We start from the raw sequence: 22,098 nt of genomic DNA, 5'->3' as shown, positions 1-22,098 counted from the left end.
AATTGTTCCCTGGGAGGGCAGTGAGGCCCTGGCAAAGGGTGTCCAGAGCAGCTGTGGCTGTCCCTGGATCCCTGGAAGTGCCCAAGGCCAGGTTGAATGGGGCTTGGAGCAGCCTGGGATAGTGGAAGGTGCCCCTGCCCATGGCAGGGGGTTGGAACTGGATCATTTTTAAGGTCCCATTCCACCCAAACAATTCTGTAATTCTATGATTCTAAATATAATAAAAAACCAAAGGTGCATTTTTTCTGAGAGAAAATGCATTGAACTTTTTCCTGCCCCCATGTAGAACTAATTCAAGTGTTCAGACCTGTCCATTGTGCTGTGGAATGAGTATTTGAGATTTCCTCTCCAGTCAGTGAGTGCTTCTCAGAGTCTCTTTGCTTTGTAGAAGCTTTGACATTGTCATCTTGATCTTCACATTGTAGCGACTGTAAAAGCCTAAATTACAGACAACAAATCATAACCAGTGCTATGTGGAGAGGGCACCTTTAGTGATGTGATAGGTTAAATAAAAGATTTCAGTTTCAGGCTCCTGCACCTTTAAGGAATCAGCTCTTGACATATTTATCCTGACAGTCTGATGAGCTGATGTAGTTTGAAACTGTAGCTTGGGAAGCTGAGACAATGTGCTGAGCTCAGTGGAAGCTAAATGTAGCATGAAAATGGTGTTTCCTGTCCTAGGACAAGACAAATAGTTTTTTGGAAACTAAGTGTGAAAATAAGTACAGAAAAGAAATGTCAGAAGTTCTCTTTTTCTTTGTCTTTTTTTTTTTCCCCTCCAAGCAAGTTAAATCTGTTTGAAACAGAAATTCAAAATACTCTGTCTTGGTGACAATTTTGCATCACTATTACGTGGCCTATGTTTCTTGTTCTAAATGGGAAGAAGAAAGTTAAAAAAAAAATTGAAAGTTTCTTGCTAAACCTTCTTTAATCTCCTCTTTTTCTGATTTCCCTTCCAGTACATGGAGAAGGAAGATGCAGTTAATGTATTGCAGTTCTGGTTGGCAGCAGATAACTTCCAGTCTCAGCTGGCTGCCAAAGAAGGCCAGTATGATGGGCAAGAAGCACAGAATGATGCCATGATTTTGTATGACAAGTGAGGGAGTTCAACAGTCCTTTGTTTCTGTACTTGTGGTTTTGTATTTGCTGTGCAAAAAGGAACTTCTCTGCACTCTTGGGCTGTTCTGCTGAGGTGCATTTTATCAAGGTTCCTTTTGATGTGTTTGCATACATGAACTGCAATTTTTTTGTATACATGAGGAGAAATCCTTACAAGAATTCCATTCTTAATCATTCTCAGGACTTGATTGCTTGATTTTGTTTGGTTGGGAAGTATCAAAGCTGATTGGTTGACATTTGAAAATGGAAGGGGTTTAAGCCTAATAACAAATACAGCACTGCAGAAAAACCTTAATGGTCAGATATTGTTATATAAAGTAGGCTGTAGAAACTCTTCTCACATGTCATAAAAGCCAGCTAGTGCTTGTTCTTAGTATTGTGAAATATTTCCTTTTTTAAAGGAAGCAGTCAGAGAGGAACTTTCTTCCTATATTTTGTGTTTTACTTTAGCAATAAGACAGCTGGGAGACAGACAGCACAACTGCTTCCAGGAAATGTTTGTTCTTAAGCCTAAGTGTGAGGCTCCACCACAACTTCACTTATTACCCAAGGAGGAAGCAAATGCTTCACTCAGGTTCATCAATCATTCCCCATGCTTAAACTCAGTTTGCAAGGACGTGAGGAGCTGAGCCAAAACTCCTTTGGAGTTCTGGGTGTTTCCTGCTCCATCCTTGTTTCCCACTCTCTGTTTTTCATCTGTGTTTCAGGGCAGGGCTCTCAGACTCTTCTGGGAGGGGGTGTCTCACCTGTAGTCAGTGGGGACAGGTGTGTGCAGTGTCTGGGGGACAGGTGGGCACTGAGCACCTGCAGAGGTTTGCAAATCCTGTCTGTGTTGTTTCCTTGCCCTGCCCCAGGTACTTCTCCCTGCAGGCCACGCACCCTCTGGGCTTTGATGACTCTGTGAGGCTGGAGATTGAATCCAACATCTGCAGGGAGGGGGGGCCTCTCCCCAACTGCTTCACCACTCCCTTAAGGCAGGCATGGACAACCATGGAGACGGTGAGACCCTTCTTCAGAGTGGGGTTCACACTTAGTGAGGGTGAAGGGGGCGTTCCACAGCGTGCCCCGATTTCTCCTGTTCCTTTACTGCCTTCCTGTTTACCTGGATTATAGAAGAGATCCAGGAAAATCTGCCAGACTCCTTGCCCCAGCCTGATTTGAAGATACCACCCACTGGCTGCTGTTAATGCTCTGTGAAATGTTTGTCTCGAGTGATTATTGCAGTTTAATGGAAGTAACAGAATTTCCTCCCATGTGAATTGCTATCAACAGCTTATTTTGTATCTTTAGAAAATTTTACTTCCTCTTAGTAGGAGTTGTTTGCAAGTCTAATACAAGTGCTGTGGTTAATAATGTAACTCTGGAATACCCAGATAGCAGAAATGAATTATTTGATTCTGGAGCTGCAGAAAATTGTGCACAGTGAAACAGAATAACTGTAAAGCCTGTTGGGCTGTCAAGCTTAAGTTTTTAAGAGGGGAAAAAAACTCCCCTGAACTTCAGTTCCAGTTATTGGGGGGATTTCATTAATAGGCAGTTGGGTTTGTTCAATTTTGCAGTAGGATTAAAACTTAAAGCAGTGCAGTTGCTAATCCACAGTAATTCCATGCATGGATGCTTTTACTTGTGTTCCATCTACACAAGGACTGCGATGTTTGTGTGCTCTTCTGTGACTATGCAGACCAGCCTTAATTAAAGAGGACTTTTTCTGTCTCTCAGGTTTTCCTACCTGGTTTCTTGTCCAGCAACCTTTACTACAAATACTTGAATGACCTCATCCATTCAGTACGAGGGGATGAATTCCCAGGAGGGAGCATTGCACTGAGTATTCATGGCCCTGGTAGCTCTCCTGACAGTGATTCCATAGGGAGCACGGATGGCTCTGCCTCCCAGGTATCAGATTGGGTTTTCTGTGTCAATATCCAGTTTTTCACCCTGTAAGGAAACACCATTCCACTTCCATTTAAAGCCTGTGTTTTGTTAGGATGTGTTTAATCTACCTGCAGCTCAGTTCTGTCAGAAGTGTCTCTGCTACTTGTTGTACCCAAAGCCTTGTCTGCTGTTATTTCCTTACATCAGTGACGTCTTTATTAAGTTGCTACTTTACTGAGGACTTTTTCATGATGCCATAATATCTAAGAATACTTGTTACTAGAAATAACATTATTTTGTCAATACCATTGTTACAACTTCAGGTAAAAATTGACACTTGTGAATGTGCTGTCAGATTAAAGTATAAACACGCTAGCTTTGTGTGCTCAGTTCTTTTAAAGTGCCAGATCTTCTGTCCTGAAGAGTAAACTCATTTCCAGGGCTGAAGGCATCAATCTGCTCAAACACAGAGCAGATTCTGGCTAACCTGTACAGGACAGCCTGGAAACTGCCAGCCCAGCTGAGAGCAGAAGAGCCAAGTGACTGCTGCTTTTATTGAACTCTGCAGGGCTACCCTGAGCTTCAAACCCAGTATCCACACCACTGTTACTCATGTCCTGGCTTTCCAGCAACTTGGAAGCTATACCACCTGCTTGTACTATTTTAAACCTTCTAATTTGCAAGGAGGGAATATTCCTCCCCTAGCTGCAAAGTGGGGAATAAAATCTGTGTTCTTGATGCCTCCTGCTGCTTGATCCTCCGAGCAGGAGGAACTGCTGGTAATTGGCTGGGCAATTTAGGAAATGAGGTGCTGCTTTCTGTGGTGTGCATTCCTGCTTGTCTGACTAGGAGAATCTCTGGGTCTCTGCATGTTTTTGCATAAAGAGCAGCAGGAAAGGAGCTGCCATTGGTGTTGCTGTTCTGTGCTGAGGTGATAATGGATTGCTGCGTGTTGTGCCCTCCCTGCTGTTGCTCTGATGTTTCCTTGGCTTCTTTTTCATAATCTTATATAAATACTCCAGGCCAGAAGATAAATAATTTGTTCTCTGTGCACGGGGGAGGCATCTGTGTTTGAGAATTGCTTACCAAGGGCGGGAGAGGGATGTTCCAGACTCACAACAAATGATTTGTGAGCACACACGGATCTGTTGAGCTGATAAAGCTCAGGCAGCAGCGTGTGCTGACATGGGCTTTGTGTCTTTGGCCCTGTCCACAGAATTTTATCATCCTCTGCTAAAAACAATTCCTGTGAGTTGGGAATTCAAGGCTGTCTAGACACACTGATTCTTTTATACTCTTGCTTAGGGACTTGATGGAGGTTTATCTGTGTTAAAAGCACTAAAATTGCAGTTTTGTTAAGAAGCTGGTAGTTATCTGCATTGGGCACTAATACTTAGAATTTTTATTTGTAGTCCAATGTCAAAAAGGCTAATGTTAAAATCCTGAAAAATTTTGATGAAGCAATAATTGTAGATGCTGCAAGTCTGGATCCAGAATCTTTGTATCAACGAACATATGCAGGGTAAGGTTCATTTCAGTGTTTTGTTTCCTTTCTGGTTACATGTTTCACCTCTGTTTCATTTTTGCTGTGTCCTCCTGCATGGAGAGTAGGCCTATATGCAAGATCTTAGTCCATGTGCTAATATTTAACAGTAACTTTATTTCAATAGTGATTTAACACCCAGTGAGTGTTTCTTTGACCAAAATGGCAGGCAGGAAAATATTTCTAATTGGTTTTTCTCTTCCTCTTAATTATTGTTCTTCTTTGATTTCAAAATGTAGCCAAGTATATAGCCAAATATAGCTTGCCATAATGCCAAAGTTCTTTGGATCACCCATGTGGTTCTTCACTTCTCTCCTCAGCAAGATGACATTTGGAAGAGTCAGTGACCTGGGCCAGTTCATCAGAGAATCTGAACCAGAGCCTGATGTCAAAAAATCAAAAGGTTTGCTTTGCTCTTTGTCTCCAGTTCTGTAAACACCTGCAGAGCTGCTCTCTTCCCTGCTGGAGTTAAGATAGGCAAAGTGTTTGACTCTTTCCAGATCTGTTTTAAGCCAAACAGAGATGCTGTAGGGATTGGCCTGTGCTGAGGCAAAACCCATCTCTGGCCCAGTTTCCTACCAAATTCTGCTTTTCTGGTCCAGCTGGACTCCGGGGAGCAGGAACAGCCGGTGGGAGTTGGAGCTGTCGATGGAACCTGGCAGGGATGGAAGCATCAGCAGCTGAGCTGGTGATCAAACCTTCCAAGCTTTGGTCTTGAGATGAAAGAGAACTGCAGCTCTCCACACGCTTCCCAGCCAGGCTGGGACCTGCTGCTGCTGCTGCTGTTCAGCTCTGGGAAAGGCTCAGTGTCCAAATGTCCCTTGTCTTTCCTGCCTCTCCTCTGTGTCCTGCATGCCAGCAGAGCAAACCCTTCACAAGGGTGACAGGAATCAGCTTTCTACCTCACTTTGCTGACATACCTTGCTTGCTGTTTTTATCTCAACCAGGGTCCATGTTTTCACAAGCAATGAAGAAATGGGTTCAAGGAAATACAGATGAGGTGTGTCCTCTTTCATGTTCTCCTTGTGACTTTACACTTCAGAGAAATAAAGTATTGATGTTCTTAATCCTGGCTGTTATCTCTGAGTATCTTTTTGCTGCACCAAGAACAGGGAGAGTGTGTGCTAAATATAATTTGATTGCATGTATGTGTGAAACTAGTTTGCTCTTTGCCAGTGCTTTATGGTTGAACTAATTAAGTGTGTGCTTACAGTCAGGGTTTTTCTTATTGTGGTTTTATATAGCTATAAGTAGGGGTGGAAGTGCTGTTTGATTTTTATGGTGAAGTGACCACTGCACATGGATTCCAGGATGCATTTTTCCCCCTCTGAGGGGCTTGGACAAATCCCCAAGAGATAAATCTAAAATCTCCACTAACTCTCTTGGGAATTGCATCAAGCATTAAGTACAATAATTGAAATTAACACTGTACTTGGAAGCCGGCTGCATTTCCATGGAGGGAGGATATGTTTATACAGGTTATGGAGTTGTGAAGGTTACCCTGACTCCAAGGCTGTGCTGAGAGCACTGTTTTTCTTTTAAGAACCTGAAGCTATCTGTGTTTTGGGCTGTGTTTTTCAGGCTCAAGAAGAGATGGCTTGGAGGATAGCAAAGATGATTGTCAACGACGTCATGCAGCAGGCACAGTGTGAGCAGCCTTTGGAGAAGGTCAGCAAGGTAGGGGGGTGGAAAAGCTGCTGTCTTCATCTGGCTCCAGCCAGGCTGTGGGAGGAGCAGAGCTCTCACTTGCCTTCCTCCCGTGGCTGAAACCCACGCTGGTAACTGTTCAAACCAGCAGAGCGTGAGAGGAAGAAACAAAGGTTGGAAGTGTTTCGGCCTATGTGTGATGTAAGAATTTCTTAACAGATGTCTGTGGTGGTTCTCCTGTACAAGCATTAAACTTGTCTTAATTTGAGTCTACAAACTGCCTAATTAGTTAAAAGGGTGATCTGTGCTGCAGGATGAAGTGTAGTTCCTGACTTGAGCTCACACTTGCTGTTTCCTCTTAGTCAGTAGTGGTATTTCTGTTTGAAGTTCAGTAAAACTCAGCAGCTGTGAATTTGTCTCATTGGGTGCTCTCATTTACACAGTTCTGCCTCCAGACTTGAAAAAGACACAGTAACCCTGTCCACAGGTTTGTGTATTGTTGCTTAGTGGCTGTGGTGTTCTACAGCCCATGTGTTCTCTGTCTAAAAAACCCCAGTTCTGAGGCGGTAGTTGGATTTTGTGAAATATTGGTGACAGCAGGTTACCAAGTTAATGTCTGGTACTTCTGACTTTCAGGCATGTGAATTTCTAAAAATGAACTTGCATTATGTTAGGTTAGTGAAAGTAAACATGTGCCAAAGCCCAGTTTTTTGATCCAGTTGGGTGGATCCATAGTTTCACTGTGGGAGTGTTTTCTTTCTAATAGAGCAGTAACATTAAATTACTTGTATAATGACTTCACTTAATAGCTTGACTGCAAATGATAAAATTTCAGTCTGCCTGGATGAAAGTCACTCAGCACAGTATATAGAAATCTCAAATGACTGCAGATGCTCTGGATTCAATTAAGCAAGTAATCAAAAGGTTGAGTGTGTTTGGATTAGGTTTGAGGCTTTTTTTCTTTCCCAAACTCAAACAAACCCAGCTTCAATGTTTTTAAACACAAAATGTCTTTCTAATGAACAATTACCTTGCATGTTTTAGGGTAAAATGAACTGTTTTTCCCTTTTCCAGGTATGATTTTAGAAACTCCAGGACAGGAAATCTGGTTTTCCACTTTGAGAACGAGTGAACTTTCCCTATTGGTGGATTCTTTAACACAGCCAATAAAAACAAAGCACTGTTACTTCAACAGCTGAAATCCCCCTCATTTCTAAGGAAGAATGAAAAAGAAGCAATCCTGGACCTCCACTGTAGAGAGTGAAGAAACACTTTTCCCTGGTGTATGTGGCATTCACAGTAATGATGGTTCCAAGATGAAGATGCAGTTTACAAATGTGTCACTGAGAAACTGTGATTGATTTCACAAATACTTGACCCTGTCTCAAAAAAAAAAAAAAAGTCAAGCAAAATATCTGTAATGGGACACAGAGGCCACAACAGAGGGGAAGGTTTTGCTGTAGTTTCTGGTTCTACTGCTTGTAATTTTTAAACACAGAATTGGAAGGGCTGTGGGGCAAATCCATTGGCAGTGAATGACCTGGAAAGTTCTAAGTTTAATTTTCCGTTACTTGAAATAGATGAGTATTCAACTGTAAAATAAATGTATTTTACTTCATAACTGCATTAACTTTGAAGGCATTCTAGAAGGGTCAGGAACTCCTCCTTGTCGAGCTCCTACACCTGCACACACACACACACCTCCCCTGCTTCCACCACGGGGCAGATCCAAGGCTGGTCCTGCAGCCCCTCTGCTCCCACCTTGGACCCTGCAGACTGCTCCACGTCCTGTCCTCACCATCCCACGAGCAAGGAAAAAAGGAATTGCTGCCATTCTCCATCGCTTCTTGTCCTCCACCCAATGTAGGCTCTAATTCCAGATGTTTGGTTTACAAAGAAAAACAGTTTTTAATGACCTCTGGCCGCCTTCCTGACACTGTCAACACTTACCATGTTACACAGCACCTTTTTTTTCCCCCAGCAAATCGATTTTGCAGGGTAGCAGAAGTACTCAGTGTCTCACCCTTGTTACTGCTGCATTTTTAGTATACAACACTTTTATTTTGGGTCTTTTTTTTTTTTTACTCTAATGATTGCTTTTTTCCTCAAACGTGTGCAAAGAAATCACTATGCGAAGAACTCAAATCATTTCCAATGTTCAGAATATCTTGATTGACTAGAAAGTGTTATTCTGTTGCAATATTTGATTGTATAGAGACACACTGTATTGTTATGAAAAAGCAAAAAAGGCTGTGTATAGGTTTTTGGTACTATGTACCACTTCTTATTTCTCTCATACCCAAGCATTCATGTACTTAAAAACTACTCTATTTAATTGTGTTTTGATTTAAAATATATAAATATTAAAATTTGTGTTGATTTTCTGTTTTCATGGGGTTTGAAGTTACATGGGATGGGTTTTTTTATGTGAGTTTTAGGGGTAATTTTGCCTATGTTTCTCAATGGATTATGTTAATGGCAGTGTAGTGAATAAGATTAATTCTTATTTAAATAGTAAATAAGTTGTTCAGTCACAGGACATGACAGAAATTGGGCTGGAAAAGGTGGAAAGGGGCAGGGAATAGTCCTGAAGTATTGAACCACACTAAACTGCCTATTTTAGTGCACTCCTGCCTCAGTTTCCCCCTTGGGCAGGATCCCGACTAATCCTGGGCATATTCAGGTATTACAGCTCCCAGATTTGGGTATGGATATTGCTCAGGGCTGCATTTCCTTAACCTTTGGGCCGCGCTGTGTGTGAGAGCTCGGCCCGTCTCGAGTCGCTTGGCATCACCCCCCGAGGTTTCAGGCCCGCGGGAGTTGTCCCTGCGCGGCCTCGAACCCGCGGCCCCGGGGCGAGCGCGGCGCTCACCGCCGGCCGCCAGGGGGCAGCGGCGCCGCGCCCGGGCGCTCCCCGCCCGCTTCCGGCGCACGGGGGGAACGCGCGCACATGGCCGCGGTGAGCGGGACCGGGATCGGGACCGGGATCGGGATTGGCGGCACCTGGAAGCTGTAGGGGTGGGAGTGCTGCGGCGCTCCGGGATCTTCTCGCCATCTCCTGGGGTTCCCCCGCGCGGCTCCTGCTCAGTGCGGGGTGTTTCGCCCTACGCGGGGTCCCCCAGTGGAGGTTCCTTCTCGCCCGGCGGGTATCGCTGCCGGGGTGAGGGGCTGTGCCTGCTGCCCGGTGGGATTCCCGGCGCTGAGCTGAGCCCGCTGTCCCGCAGAACATGCCGCCGGACGAGGAGGATGTGCAGCGGCTCCTGATCCAGTTCCGCGATGAGGCAGGGGAGTGCCTGGGCTCCCCCTTCGATGTCCCGGTCACCATCACTCCGGACAAGCTGCAGCTGGTGTGCAACGCCCTCCTACAGAAGGTGAGACCCCTCCCCAACTCCCCGGCGCCCCCAGCCGCACCCGGCGCCGCCCCTCGCTACCTCACCTGCCCTTTCTCCCGCAGGATGAGCCGGTACCTCTGGCCTTCTTCGTGCACGATGCCGAGATCGTGGCGTCGCTGGAGAAGACCCTGGCAGGGCAGAGCGTGGAGACGGAGAAGGTCCTGGACATCATCTACCAGCCGCAGGCGGTGTTCAGGGTGCGAGCCGTGACACGCTGCACCAGCTCCCTGGAGGGACACACCGAGGCCGTCATCTCCGTAGCTTTTAGCCCCACGGGAAAGTACGAGGGTGTGGCTGCATGCAGGGATGAGGGCAAGGCAGCAGCTGCCCTTGTCCTGTCCTGGGGACACTGTGCTGAGCTGTTCCTCCTCTCCCAGGTACCTGGCGAGCGGCTCTGGGGACACCACTGTCCGCTTCTGGGACCTCAGCACGGAAACGCCGCAGTTCACAGCCAAAGGTGGGTGCTGGGTTGTGCCAGGAGGGACCCCCTGTCTGCCTGGGGGACAGGCAGAGCAGAGCCTGGTGCTGTTTGAGCTCTCCAGGCTGGGACCGCAGCCTGAGGAGGGAATAGCTCTCTTTGGCAAAGTGGGGCTGGCCAGGAGGAGCACAGAGTGGCTTCCTGCTGGGACACCAGGGACAGTCACAGCTCTCCACTCACACCCACTCGTGCTCTCTCTGCCAGGTCACCGGCACTGGGTGCTCAGCATTGTTTGGTCACCTGATGGCAAGAAACTGGCCTCGGGCTGCAAGAACAGCCAGGTACACGTGGGCTCCCTCAGCATGGGGCTGGAGGGGATTAGGGGTGTTTCTTGTTTCTTCAGGGGTGTGAGGCCTGTATCCCATTGTTTTGAGCAGGATTCCTCTTCTCCAGAGGAACTCTGTGTGTGGCTGTGTCACGGTAGTGCAAGAAGCATCTCAGTGCCAAGCAGTGCGCTGGCATTGTCACCCTGGGGATCTCTTGCTGCTGAGTCCTGCTGTCTTGTGGCAGTCGCTTTTCCCTCTGTCCAGGAAAGAGCCCAGGCTTTGGATGTGGCGGCTCCATCACGAGGGAAGTGACTGGAGTGAGGACAGGTCAGGGCTGCTGTTAGCGTGATCCAGCCGTGCAGCAGCAGCCTGGTCATCATGCTCCCACACAGACGTGGCCAAATTCCCTCTTGCACAAATGTGACAGGAGCTCAGCCCTCGCTGTGGGGCAAAATTTGTGTGCTTGAAGTGCAGAAATGCCTGGGGAAGCAGGAGCATGTGGTTAAATGGGAGCTGAGCTGCTGAGGGGCAGTTGCTCTCTCTGACCTTGAAATGGTTTGGGAGCAATGACAGCACTCACAGAGCTGCCAGAGTTGTGATGCCAATCCCAAGGAAATGTCCTGGGCCAGGGTGGTTCAGCCATGATTTGGTGCTGGTCTGCCTTTAATTGAACCCAGAGAGCTGCTTGTCCTCCTTTTCCCTGTTTCTCCTAGGTTCTTAAGTAGGAGATGACTAATGCCTTGGCTCTTAAGATGAACATTTATGTAGAGAGAGAATCAACAAGAGAAAACCAGCATGTGTCCCACCCACAGCATCCGATAATCAGCAGCGTTTAGCTGTGGCTTTCACTGTGCTCTGCAAACACTGCCTGAGTCTCTGGCACAGGGTGGCTTTGTGGGGACCTGTAGCTTTTTTGAGTTGAGTCAGATAACTGTAGCAGCAGGTTTTAGGCAGATGGGAGGGCAATCAGGTCTCGTTCTTTTGGGTGTCAGCTGATTGCTGCAAGGATTTGGAACGGCATCCAGCCCCCTTCCCCTGCTGCTGCCTGCGAGTGCAAACACGATCCCAAGGACACCTCTGCTTTCTAAATGGAGCTCCAACGTCTCTGGGATTCACATGATGTCTATGGCCTGATGTGACCCTCGTGCTTCCTCTCTTGGACAGATCTTTCTCTGGGACCCAGCCACTGGCAGCCAGATCGGCCGGGTGCTCTCTGGCCACTCCAAATGGATCACATGCCTGTGCTGGGAACCACTCCACATGTAAGTGAAGGGGCCAGCTCAGCCCTTCCCCTTTGCTCCTATGGAAAAGAGCAGCCTGACCTAAAGGGCATTGCTCCTGTTTGCCTTTCTCCTGTTATGGGAAAAAGCTTGTGTAGAACAGCTCTCAAGGTGAGCTGGGAAAAATGTGTGCAGCTGGGAGCCAGGAGTCCCAGCTGCTGCTCACAGTCCCTGTGAGTTGCTGGGGAATCACTGCCAGGCTGTATCTCTTTTCCCCTGGGAAAAAGACACACCTGCCCGTGGACAAACACTGATGTGCTGCTCCAGTAGTGCTGAGGTGGGAGCAGGGAAGCCTGGTGGTGTCCAAGGGCAGAGCACGCCTTTCTGCTCTCCTGATCCTGCTGGCCTCTGTCATCCTGTTTGTTTATCATCAGGGATGATTAACTGTACAATCCCCTTATCCCTTCTATCAGCTAAAGCTCCCTCTGGGAGAGGTGGGTGGAAGGGGACAGTTGTAGCCATTAATCCAAGATGTTACAGAAATAAATAAAAAAATAAAGAAAAAGGGCCCCTTCAGAGCAGAGCCCTGCAAATTGAATTTGCCAGTAGGAAGCTCCAGTTATTTGCAGACAATTAACTGGATTAGCAAAAAAATGATTGTAAGGAAGATGAGGAAATGGGGAGGAGAGACATGACCCTGCCAGGACTGCAGTTCTCTTTCTTCAGCCAGTTCCACTGCAACAGGGGGGCTTTGCTCTTCCTCACTGCTGGTGCCACCATGCAGAGTGATAACGATGTGCAAAGGACAGAGGGTTGTGGCTGCCCTGTCCTTGCTGGGTTGTGGCCAGCTGCTTCCAGATGTGTTCAGTTTGCCCCCTGAGCAATAGTGGATGTGGAAGGACAGTGTTCCTTTCAGCCCTGTCAACACAACAGCACTCTGTCCACAGGCATGAAGCATGGCAGAAGCAGGGGAACATCCAACACATTCCCAATGCCATGGATCTGTGCTCCCTTCGTGAGGCTGATCCCCTGCCCAGGGCTCTCTCCAGTCTGTGCTCAGGGAAGGTGCCAGTTCATGGTGACCTCGTGGTGACCTCCATAGCCAGTGGGTTAAAGCTGTGCAAGGTCATTGCCAAGGCCTCAGCTGCCAAGTTTACCCTGGATTGATTTCTGCATTGTGCAGCCCAGGAGTTGGTTTGGAGGAAGCATTTGTCTGCCTCTCCCCTGCCTTGTGAGACCTTGTTCCCTGTAGGTCAGTGCTCTGCCCCTGTCTGGTCTCTCTCTGATCTTAAATCAAAAGAAAGTTGCATTTTATTGCGTGCTGGACCCTTGAATCCTCTGGGGCTCAGGGGAGCAGCACAAATGGATTTGATCTCTTTGCCCAGAAACCCAGAGTGCCGTTACCTGGCCAGTGCCTCCAAGGATGGCAGCATCCGCATCTGGGACACGCTGATGGGCAGGTGTGACAAAATCCTCACAAGCCACACACAGTCGGTGACCTGTGTGAAGTGGGGGGGTGATGGCTTGCTCTACTCCTCCTCCCAGGACAGGACCATCAAAGTCTGGAGGAGCCAGGATGTAAGTGAGGGACTGCCTTTGGGCTGCTGGCAAAGGGGGCTGGGCACACTGTGGGGTAGCTTTGCTCTTCCTGGCACAGCTTGTGCCCTGAAAAACAGAGCCGCTGTATCTTCTTGACCTGTCAGACCTGTTGCTTGGCACCATTTGCAAGGAGTATCTATTGTGTGATGTTTTCATCCTTAAGAGCGTTAAATGGGGCTAAAAGCTGGCAACATCCCTGCAGCAGCCTGAGCTGATGGGTGTTGTGCAAGGGAAACTGATTCTTGAAGCTCAGCAGTCTTCCCTGCTTGGCCTGCCTGCAGCTGGGGCAAGCAGGTTTGGAAAGTTTAGGGTTGGTCCCTGCAGCCCGGTGGGTCTGGTGGGTGCTGTGCAGCCTGGCTGTGTCCTGTCCCTGTCTGAGGGTGGCTTTGTCCCCAGGGGGTCCTGTGCCGCACCCTGCAGGGCCACGCTCACTGGGTGAACACCATGGCCCTGAGCACCGACTACGTTCTCCGCACCGGCGCCTTCGAGCCGGCCGAGGCCACCATCAACCCCCAGGATGTCAGAGGCTCCTGTGAGTGCAGCACCCACGTTGGAGCTGGGGGAGGACTGGTCATGCTTTTTCCATGCATGGAAGTCAAGATTTTTCTTGCCCATGCCAGGGTGGAACAGTCTGGGGGATGGGGAGGTCACTGTTTTCCAGGGCTTTTGCTGCCGAATTGTCTTTAGCAAATTGAGCAGTCACAAATGCTCCTGCTAAACCTGCAGACTAGGATTGGAATTGGCATGACAAGGTGATAAAATTTCTTTTCATCTAAGGATTGGCAATCTCTCTTTCACCCTCCTTTTCCCTTTTTCAGTGTCAGAACTGAAAGACAGGGCACTGCAGAGGTACAACCAAGTCCGGGTAAGTACCTTTTATCCCTGCTGTCACTTCTAACACTGTCACTGGTGAAAGCAGTGGACACCCCAACACTGGTGTGCTTCCAAGCTCTCCACACCTGGCTTGTAGAAAACTTGGGCTCTTTCATCTCTTTTTCAGGGTCAGGAGCCAGAAAGGCTCGTCTCAGGGTCAGATGATTTCACCCTGTTTCTTTGGAGACCAGCAGAAGACAAGAAGCCACTTGAGAGAATGACAGGCCACCAGGCATTGATTAACCAAGTCCTGTTCTCGCCAGACACCCGGATAATAGCTAGTGCTTCCTTCGACAAGTCCATAAAGCTCTGGGATGGCAGGACAGGAAAGTGAGTTGGTTTGTTCTCTTAGAGGTGGTGCTGTGTGGAGTCTGTGTGTAATGCTCAGGGCACACAGGGCTGGGCCCCAGTTCATTGCCAGCAGCTTGCTGGTGTGTTCAGCATCTCTGTAGCTTCAACTCATACAAAATCACTCTGCTGCCTCTGCCTTTTTCTGCCCTTGGGAAGTCTCTTGTCTGGCTTTTCTTGTGTCAGGGTATCTGTGCTTGGCTCTATGTGTGCAGCCCCACTGTGACTCAGCCACAGCACTGCCTGGTACCTGTATGCATACCCTGTTGCTCCAGCGTCGGTTCTCAGGGCAGGCACAGCTGTGGTGGGATGGGATGTTCCACTCCAGTGATCTCCTGAAGATGTGTGTGTTGGGAACTGGAGAGTGACCCAGTTTAAACAGTTCTTGTGCCAGAGAACAGCTTGTTCTGGATGATGCAAATTCTTGTAGTTACAAGTAGTGCTGTTGGTGTTTGGGTGCTCCTGTAATCCAGCTTTTAACTTTCAGCTGCAGTACTGGTGAGCTCTTGCAGGCAGCAGTCCTCCCTTGCAAACCAACCTGAACTCTCATGAGCTTGGCTTTCATGTCAGTGATTTTAAAGGCCCTTCTAAATCTGGGCTGCTCAGCCAGAGAGGGAAGGATACATCTGTGCAGTGAGGCTGAAGTAAGGGTCTCTTGCTGGGTAAGGGTCTCTTGTCTGAGGGGGTGAGATAAGGAGGCATCCTCTAGAAGATTCTGAGCCCACTTGGGAGGGTTTTTGGATGGACTCTGTCTAGCAAGACTGCCTGGAGTGTGCTTGGCATCCTGTGACTGTACTGGTGGAGAAGAAACATGCAGGCAAGGGCAAGTTTGGAACAAAGCCTGCTGCTCTAACAGCCTGTCCTTATCCCCAGGTACCTGACGTCGCTGCGGGGCCACGTCTCAGCCGTGTACCAGATCGCCTGGTCAGCCGACAGCCGCTTGCTGGTGAGCGGCAGCAGCGACAGCACCCTCAAGGTCTGGGATGCCAAGACAAAGAAACTGGCCGTGGATCTGCCCGGCCATGCGGATGAGGTGAGCTGCCTGGTGGAGCTGGGCTGTCTGGGAGGCAGCAGTGAGCCCTCCTCGCAGCACAGGTGACTGATTTCCATCACACCAGGTGTATGCAGCGGATTGGAGCCCGGACGGACAGAGGGTAGCGAGCGGAGGGAAGGACAAGTGTTTGCGGATGTGAGTAACCTGCGTGTCCACGAGGATGTTGCAGCTACTCCGTGTGTCCCTCAGAGTCACAGTGCCCTTGCAGAGACCTGTGTGGTTAGGGCATGATCTCATTGCAGAGAGCACTGTGTCAGATTCCAGCTGGGAGACCTGACCTCTCTCAGGGCAGGAACTGTAGCTGGGAGATAACTAGAAAGCAGAGCCTCTCCAGCCGAGCAGTCAGGATGAAATCTGACTCAGATATTTTGACTCCTGGAGAGGGAAAGGAACAGTTGCACCAGCTGGCCAGGTTTTCCTTTTTGACCTTTTTCCGTCTCCCAGTTATGCAGACAAATTCCTGGGAGCTGGTTGCCATTTGACTGTGGCTGGTGACCCCAGATCCCTGCGGTGCTGCTCTTGTCTGGTGCCTGCTGGGCCCTGTGGCAGAGCTGTGCCCCACCACAGGGACACAGCAGCTCTTTCCCTTTCCAGATGGCGTCGATAGGAACAGTGACATGGAGCTGCTGGTCCTGCCCTCAGCACAGTCCTGGGAGATCTCCAAGGAGATGGATGAAGAGATTGACCCAAACACGGCTCCGTGTTCCCACTGGCAACTCTTCCTCATGGACTCTTTCTTTATATTTATTTAAGGAAATTTTAATTTAGTTCTTATTAAGAGCTGTGCATTGCAGGATGAGTTCTTCTGAACATCACAGGAGGGATATCTCATCTGCCACCATCTCAACTAGGTTTTTATTGGAATTTCAGCCTCACAGTAGCCATTGTCCTGAAAGGGGCAAGCGAAGGGCAGAGTCTGCTTGTGCCCTTTCTTGCTCTGTGAAGAATCCTGTGGAGAAGAGGGTTTTAGTGGGAACAGAGAGGATTGTCCTTGTGTGGCCTTCAGAGAGAGAGAAAAATGGGAAATTTCAGCACATCATTCCATTGCAGAATTTTGCTTGGCTGCATGATCTGGGACAAAGATCTGCTGAGAATGAGGACTTGGGGCTTCTCAGTATTCCACTAAGGTTTTGCCTTTCCACACAATCCCATTTCCCTGCAGGCTGTGCTGAGCATTATCTGCCAGTGATCCTCTGCATCCACAGCAGATAACTCCTTTGCTAATCTGTTCAGGATGCAACAGGCCTGGACTTCAAATGACTGCTGGAGCTGTGCTGAGTTTTCAGGTTTCAGCAGCTCTTGGGAATGGGAAAATGAGACTCTGAACAGGGGAGTGAGTGTCCATTTCCCATCCACCACTGACTCGTGGGGAAGGAAGGACAGGGTGGGGAAGAATGGAGCAGGGATTTTGTGTGCCACTTGTCCCTTGCCCTGGATACGTGTTAACAGCAGGACTGGGACCAACACAGAAAATAGCAATACTTCCATTGCACAGAGCTGGCTCCTGGAATTTCTCAAGTGCATTTACTTGCCCAGTGGGTGAGAGGGATTCACACTGTTAGCTGGGTATTTGTAAGTTTGCTTATGAGCCTTTTTATCAGTCAGTTTGGGCTTCCAGCCATCATGAGTTGAATAGACCTGGACTAAACGTTTATTTCCAGAATGCTTATGAAACAGAGAAAATCAGGATGTGATTAATAAGGAGCAGAAATTATTCTGTCAGATTTAGTTGCAGTGGGTTAGCATGAAGGTCAAAACATTCCCCATAGCCCTCAGATGCAGTGATTACTACAACTCAGAACAGGAGTTTGGGTCTCAAATGCTTCCCAGCTGCAGAAGATGCATTTTAGGACTTTATCCCTGCTGGCAGGACTGCTTTGGAGAATTAAGATTGTGCAGTAATGGCCTTTTGCTTGTCTGCAAGTGTTCAGGTGAGACAGAGACTGGAACAAAGGGTTAAAATCTTTAATATGACTGAGAAGACAATTTGTAGTTCCTGTGAGTATCTCCTTCTGCCAGCCAAGTCAGCAGGGAGCTATCTCTATGGGATCTTTTGGGAAGAGCTCAGTATCCCATACCTGCTCTTTCATTAGGGTGCTTCCTCCAGCTGGTTCTTGCTGACAGTGAAGGCCACTGCATAAACAAAGCCTTTTGTAATTCACTGAGGTAAATGTGGGACAGGGTGGTTTAGAACCAGCTGATAAATCTTCCCTTGGGAAGAAGAGGAGCAGGTCACTGGTAACAGCCAAGAAGCCTGCCTGGTTTCCAAGTTTTTCGGGGTGCTTGTGCTAAAGGAAATGACCCACATTGGGAGTTCAGCTCTGTCCCCAAGTCAGACTTGCTGCAAGCAGCTGCTCCTGGTTGCAGGTGGCTCTTCCTGAGTGAAGAATCATTCTCTGCTTCACAGGGTCACTGTGCCCTGTCAGTCCTGGGTGTGTTTTGTGTTGGAGGCAGGGATGTATCAGAGCTCAGGGATGTGATCCTGCCTGTGGGAACTAGGCTGGCTGTGCATGTGTGTAGGTGTACCTAAAATATCAGTGTACCTTGCCCACTGATTTCCAAACCAAAGCAATCACTGTGCCCTTTGACCATGCTCTTGCCATCCCTTCAGACTGTGCTTCTGTGACATAATTGCCTAAATTAAACTCACCTTTCTAATGCTGGAGCAGAAAGGTTTTCCAAAGTGAAGTGAGACCTCTTGAAGAAAGAGGGCCTTGCAATTAAGTTTACACCAAAATAAGCTCTTGGCCTTAATCTTCCTGTGATCTGATAGCTGGTAGATTTTTGAACCACGCTCTGTGATGGCTTTGCATGTAAACCAAATTGTATTTTCTTATCTAAGCATCTGCTGCTATTTTTACCATTCATACAGCACCAGCCTGCATGCATACTAAGTGCTGGCCTGGCTCCAGCTGTATTCCTAAGCAATTCCCTGACACTCCTCCCTCCCAGTTTTATTTGAATGCAGCATTTCCCGGGCCTGGCTGCAGTCACTGCCTGCTCAGGCACTGGGGAAGGAAGAGCTGCTGCCCTTCCCTCCTGAGCTGGCTCCTGCTTGGCAGGAGCTGCAGCAGCGCATGACCTCCCTCGCTCCGCCACGCTGGGGATGGGAGCTTTAATTAGCTAATTTGGGCAATTGCAGATGCAAATTTGGGTTGATGGCGTTATTAATGGGGAAGATGTTACTTTGTGTTAAAGGACATATCTAGGAGGTAGGCTGGAGCCTTTTGATTGCTTTTCTGGGATGAGCAGCACCAGCCTTACAGAAAACCTACTGAAATGCCTAAGCTTTTCCAGTCCTGTTTGATAGGAATCCTGGGATCTGCTTCCATGTTTCAGTCCACTTCCTCCTGAATTACTCATTAAGCATCCCACACAGGTTTTCTTACCACAAGGGTGTTATTTTTCACTGGTAATACAAGAATAATTTTAAGCATAGCCAGAACTTTCTCCTTTAAAAGCTCAGCTGATGCCACCATTAATTTTGTTACAAATTCCAATGGGAGGACAGTAGTGATAAGGATTGGGAAGTCTGCCAGTCCTTTGAGGAAGGTTTACCTGTCTAAGGAAATCCTGAGTGTGATGGAGGGAGGGAGGGAAGGATATGGTCAGAACACCTGGAGGGAAGTCAATAGCTCTGAGGTGAGCAGGATGCTGTCAGACTCTTACCTTTGGGAGCTGATTTAGATAAATGAGGCCTTAAAATCCATGTGAAAACTCTTCTTGGGGCTGTGTCCTGCTTATTCATGCAAGTGGAGTGTGTGTCGTGTTCCTCGGGTCCTTGGAGCCACACATTCCTGTCCTGTTTGACTCAGATGATCTCTTGAATATTTTCCCAGATCTGTAATTTAATTTCCATGTGCAAGTTTATATCCTGGGGAGAGAGAGAGAGAGACAAGAAAAATCTTTCAATGAACAGGAAGAAAATGAACCTCATTCATTGTTTTGCATGAAAAGTAGGAAAAGCAGCTTTGTTCTGTTTTTTGTTTTGGGTCAGCCCAGGCGTTGTTCCGGTGATGTTTCTACCTCAGGGCTGCATTTTGCTGGTGTGGTATGGCAGAGAAGGGCTTGCTGCAAAGTCCATGAGTGCTTTTGAGGATGAAAGGTGTTAAGAGAACTCAGGGCAGTGATGTCTGTGTTCTGTGGAGCTGCTACCAGATGAAAGCATCCTTCTCTGCACTTGGACAACCAACCTGGAAGTTGCTAATTCCTTCCTAGATGTGTTGCTCTTGTGATCAGAAATCCTGGCTCACAACTGAGGGACTAATTTGAAGCAAAGTGGCGCAGCTGGGAAGGAGCCCCAGAGCCATCTCCAGTACTGCTGTTCTGTTTTCTTCCCTCTGTGAATGGTGGTTGCAGAACTGTGGGCTGCTGCTGGTCTCTCAGTGGGCTGCAGCTCCTGCAGAGTGTGATGTTAAAAATGAACCAGCTCAGGACACAGTGCTCCGTGTTTTTGAAGGATCACCGGGGTGGATCAGGCAGGTGCACTGGATGTTTTTGTGTCCTGCTGCATGGTTAGAGCAGAGCACTCCCGGGGTGCTGCAGCATACAGGGCTAAATGCTGGATATCTGTGTAAGAGCAGCACGAGCTCCATGGGATTATCCTGCATCGCTCTCCCAACATCTCCGGCAACGAAGCTCCATTTGGGAAAGGTGAATCCAGTCCGTTCTGCCTCTGAACTCTTCCAGCATCAAAAGCAAGTGAGGATGCTATTTGTAGGTTCTTTGTAGTGTGGATGCTGGAGTTACCGACACCCAGAAGCTCCCAGCTGGGAGGAGTGACCCGCATGCAAATCCCGCAGCCTCCAGCGAGCGCTGCTGGAGCCCTCGGGAGCCGCTGGGATCCCGGCGCAGGGTGTTTTGTTATTCCGGTCAAACCTCGCTGCCGCTCCTGGCTGTTTGTCCTTGCGGTGCTGAAACAAACCTGCTCCAGGGCTCCAGCCCCATTAGGAGGACAAAAGGACATGAGGCATTCCTGCTGCCGAAGGGAAGGGAAATGTGTTGGGAAATGTGTCTCGGTTTGCAAGTGGGATGCAGAATGGGTGGCTTAGTAATGGCTGTTGTGACTTTTATCTGCTCAAAAGGCATCTTCTGAATGAATTTGGTTCTCAGCTTCCCTAAAATGTAGCTCGTGACATTGATTTTGGGGTGAGGATACACGCTGACACTGAGAGGATTAATACTGAAGTGAGAATTGGTGGATGGCAATAAACAACCAGTTCTGAAGGAAATAATTTTTATGAATCAGAATATGTAACACATGGAAGCTTGTGGGCTTTTTCCTGGTTTAACGGGGCACTGTGAAGCGTATCACAAAGTGTCTGTTACTACCAACACTTTAATTTATGATTAACTTGGAATATTTTTACATCTCATTTATTCTTTCCACAGGGGTGTTCTGAGCTATTGAAATTATTGGTCAACTCCACTTTCTTGGTGTTGTTTGTTAGGGTAGTGCCATGGGTGGATTTTGGGTGGGAGCTCAAAACTTCACCAAATAAAGGGAGGATTCAGTTTCGAGGGGTTTTAAAGCCCTTTGGTTCTTTTTGGCACAAAACATTTCTTAGGATTCCTCTGATAGCTTAAAATGTCCTTCATAGAGCTGTCAATCTTTGCTGAAGAATCTCTTGCTGGATATTTTTTACATCTAAGTTTGTTGTCTGTGGAGAAGTCCTGACATGGCACACGGCTCCAGTAGTGCCTGGTTTGGAGTGTTGGAAAGCCAAGGGCGATAAGTGAGGAATGGGGAGAGGCCCAACTGCAGAATTCTTTGCTCAGTCTCTGTTTTGATCTGGTGACACTGAAAGCAGAGCCTGGGTCACGTCAGGGGAGGCACAGCACAGCGGTGTGGGGTCAGAGGGGTCACAGCCTGCATCCAGGGGGGCCCGTGGGGATATTGGGGAAGCCTGAAAGGGTCTGAATCTGGGATGTGCAGGTGGTGTGATGGAGAACGTGGGGAAGAGAGCAGTGAGGAATGGAACGCAGAGGAAAGAAGCATAATTATGTGAACCCGGAGGTGAAGGTCAAAGGCTTCATGTGACTGTTGATTGGTGGCGGGTTGGGTTTTTTTTAATGTTTGTACGTGCTGTAAACAGCCCCAGGCTGATCTAAAAGTGCGGGAGGCAGGGGCTGTAAATTAGAGGCGTTGTTCTTATAAAGGGATCGAACAACTCCAAGTGCCTTTGGCTCACAGCACTTTGTATGCCTGTTCCTCCACTGCCTCTCCATTCATTGGAATTCCTTGTTTCAGGTTTGAGGGAAGAGTCTTGCTCACTACTGGAGCAGGGACAGGGCTGAGAGTGAGCGACCTGGAGGTGCTATGTAAATAGTGCCAGTGCCTTGGAAACCCGGGATGATCCAATACCTGCTGCTGACTGTCCCAGCTCTTGTCCTGTACAACTCCGGTCCTCCCTCTTGCCCTGGTGGCTCCTCAGCGTTGTCCTCAGCGGCGGGTGCGCCTGAGGCGGCCGCGGGAAGGGCTGAGGTGATGGCCGGGCGTGGCGGGCTGACTTTGGCCTCTCTGCCCCGGCGTGAGGGCAAGGGTGTGCCATGGGGCCGTGGTCGCTGTCCTCACTGAGAGGACGAGCAGACCGGCCCCCTGACGGGACGGGTGTGAGGGGGGCTCGGGGCAATGGCAATGGCAATGGCAATGGCCGCGCTCCGGCCCCGCTCTGAGGCGCTGGCGGC

The 22,098-nt window shown here is 48.5% G+C and overlaps 2 protein-coding genes and 1 long non-coding RNA gene across 6 annotated transcripts in view; 2 read left to right on the top strand and 1 right to left on the bottom strand.

Moving 5' to 3' along the window:
- Positions 1 to 8,554, top strand: part of AKAP10 (A-kinase anchoring protein 10) — a 17,810-nt gene extending 9,256 nt beyond the window's left edge. For 3 of the 4 annotated variants that reach the window (XM_085557280.1, XM_021524909.4, XM_085557281.1), the window contains 8 exons: positions 960 to 1,096; positions 1,974 to 2,118; positions 2,839 to 3,012; positions 4,404 to 4,513; positions 4,855 to 4,937; positions 5,482 to 5,534; positions 6,116 to 6,211; positions 7,256 to 8,554. In XM_085557280.1, coding sequence (XP_085413406.1) covers positions 960 to 1,096; positions 1,974 to 2,118; positions 2,839 to 3,012; positions 4,404 to 4,513; positions 4,855 to 4,937; positions 5,482 to 5,534; positions 6,116 to 6,211; positions 7,256 to 7,261 — 804 coding nt within the window. In that variant the 3' untranslated portion in view covers positions 7,262 to 8,554. The remainder of the gene's footprint in view (positions 1 to 959; positions 1,097 to 1,973; positions 2,119 to 2,838; positions 3,013 to 4,403; positions 4,514 to 4,854; positions 4,938 to 5,481; positions 5,535 to 6,115; positions 6,212 to 7,255) is intronic. The other variant, XM_021524910.4, reaches the window with a different exon arrangement.
- LOC146765768 (uncharacterized) lies at positions 7,703 to 22,098 on the bottom strand. The gene is made up of 2 exons (XR_014949549.1): positions 21,776 to 22,098; positions 7,703 to 19,285 (listed from the first exon to the last, which is right to left on the bottom strand). It is a non-coding gene; the product is annotated as an uncharacterized LOC146765768 (long non-coding RNA).
- Positions 9,098 to 16,450, top strand: NLE1 (notchless homolog 1). The gene is made up of 13 exons (XM_021524907.3): positions 9,098 to 9,140; positions 9,406 to 9,552; positions 9,636 to 9,853; positions 9,951 to 10,030; positions 10,256 to 10,332; positions 11,482 to 11,579; positions 12,923 to 13,115; positions 13,533 to 13,668; positions 13,955 to 14,001; positions 14,137 to 14,339; positions 15,231 to 15,390; positions 15,476 to 15,546; positions 16,006 to 16,450. Exons 1-13 carry the CDS (start codon positions 9,132 to 9,134, stop codon positions 16,016 to 16,018), a joined length of 1,452 nt encoding a protein of 483 aa, XP_021380582.2. The 5' UTR covers positions 9,098 to 9,131; the 3' UTR covers positions 16,019 to 16,450.

Source organism: Lonchura striata, chromosome 19, assembly GCF_050655825.1.
Source record: "Lonchura striata isolate lonStrDom1 chromosome 19, ASM5065582v1, whole genome shotgun sequence".
NCBI classification, from domain to species: domain Eukaryota; kingdom Metazoa; phylum Chordata; class Aves; order Passeriformes; family Estrildidae; genus Lonchura; species Lonchura striata.
Note: the sequence above shows the minus strand (reverse complement) of the source record. Positions and strands in the feature narration are given on the sequence as shown.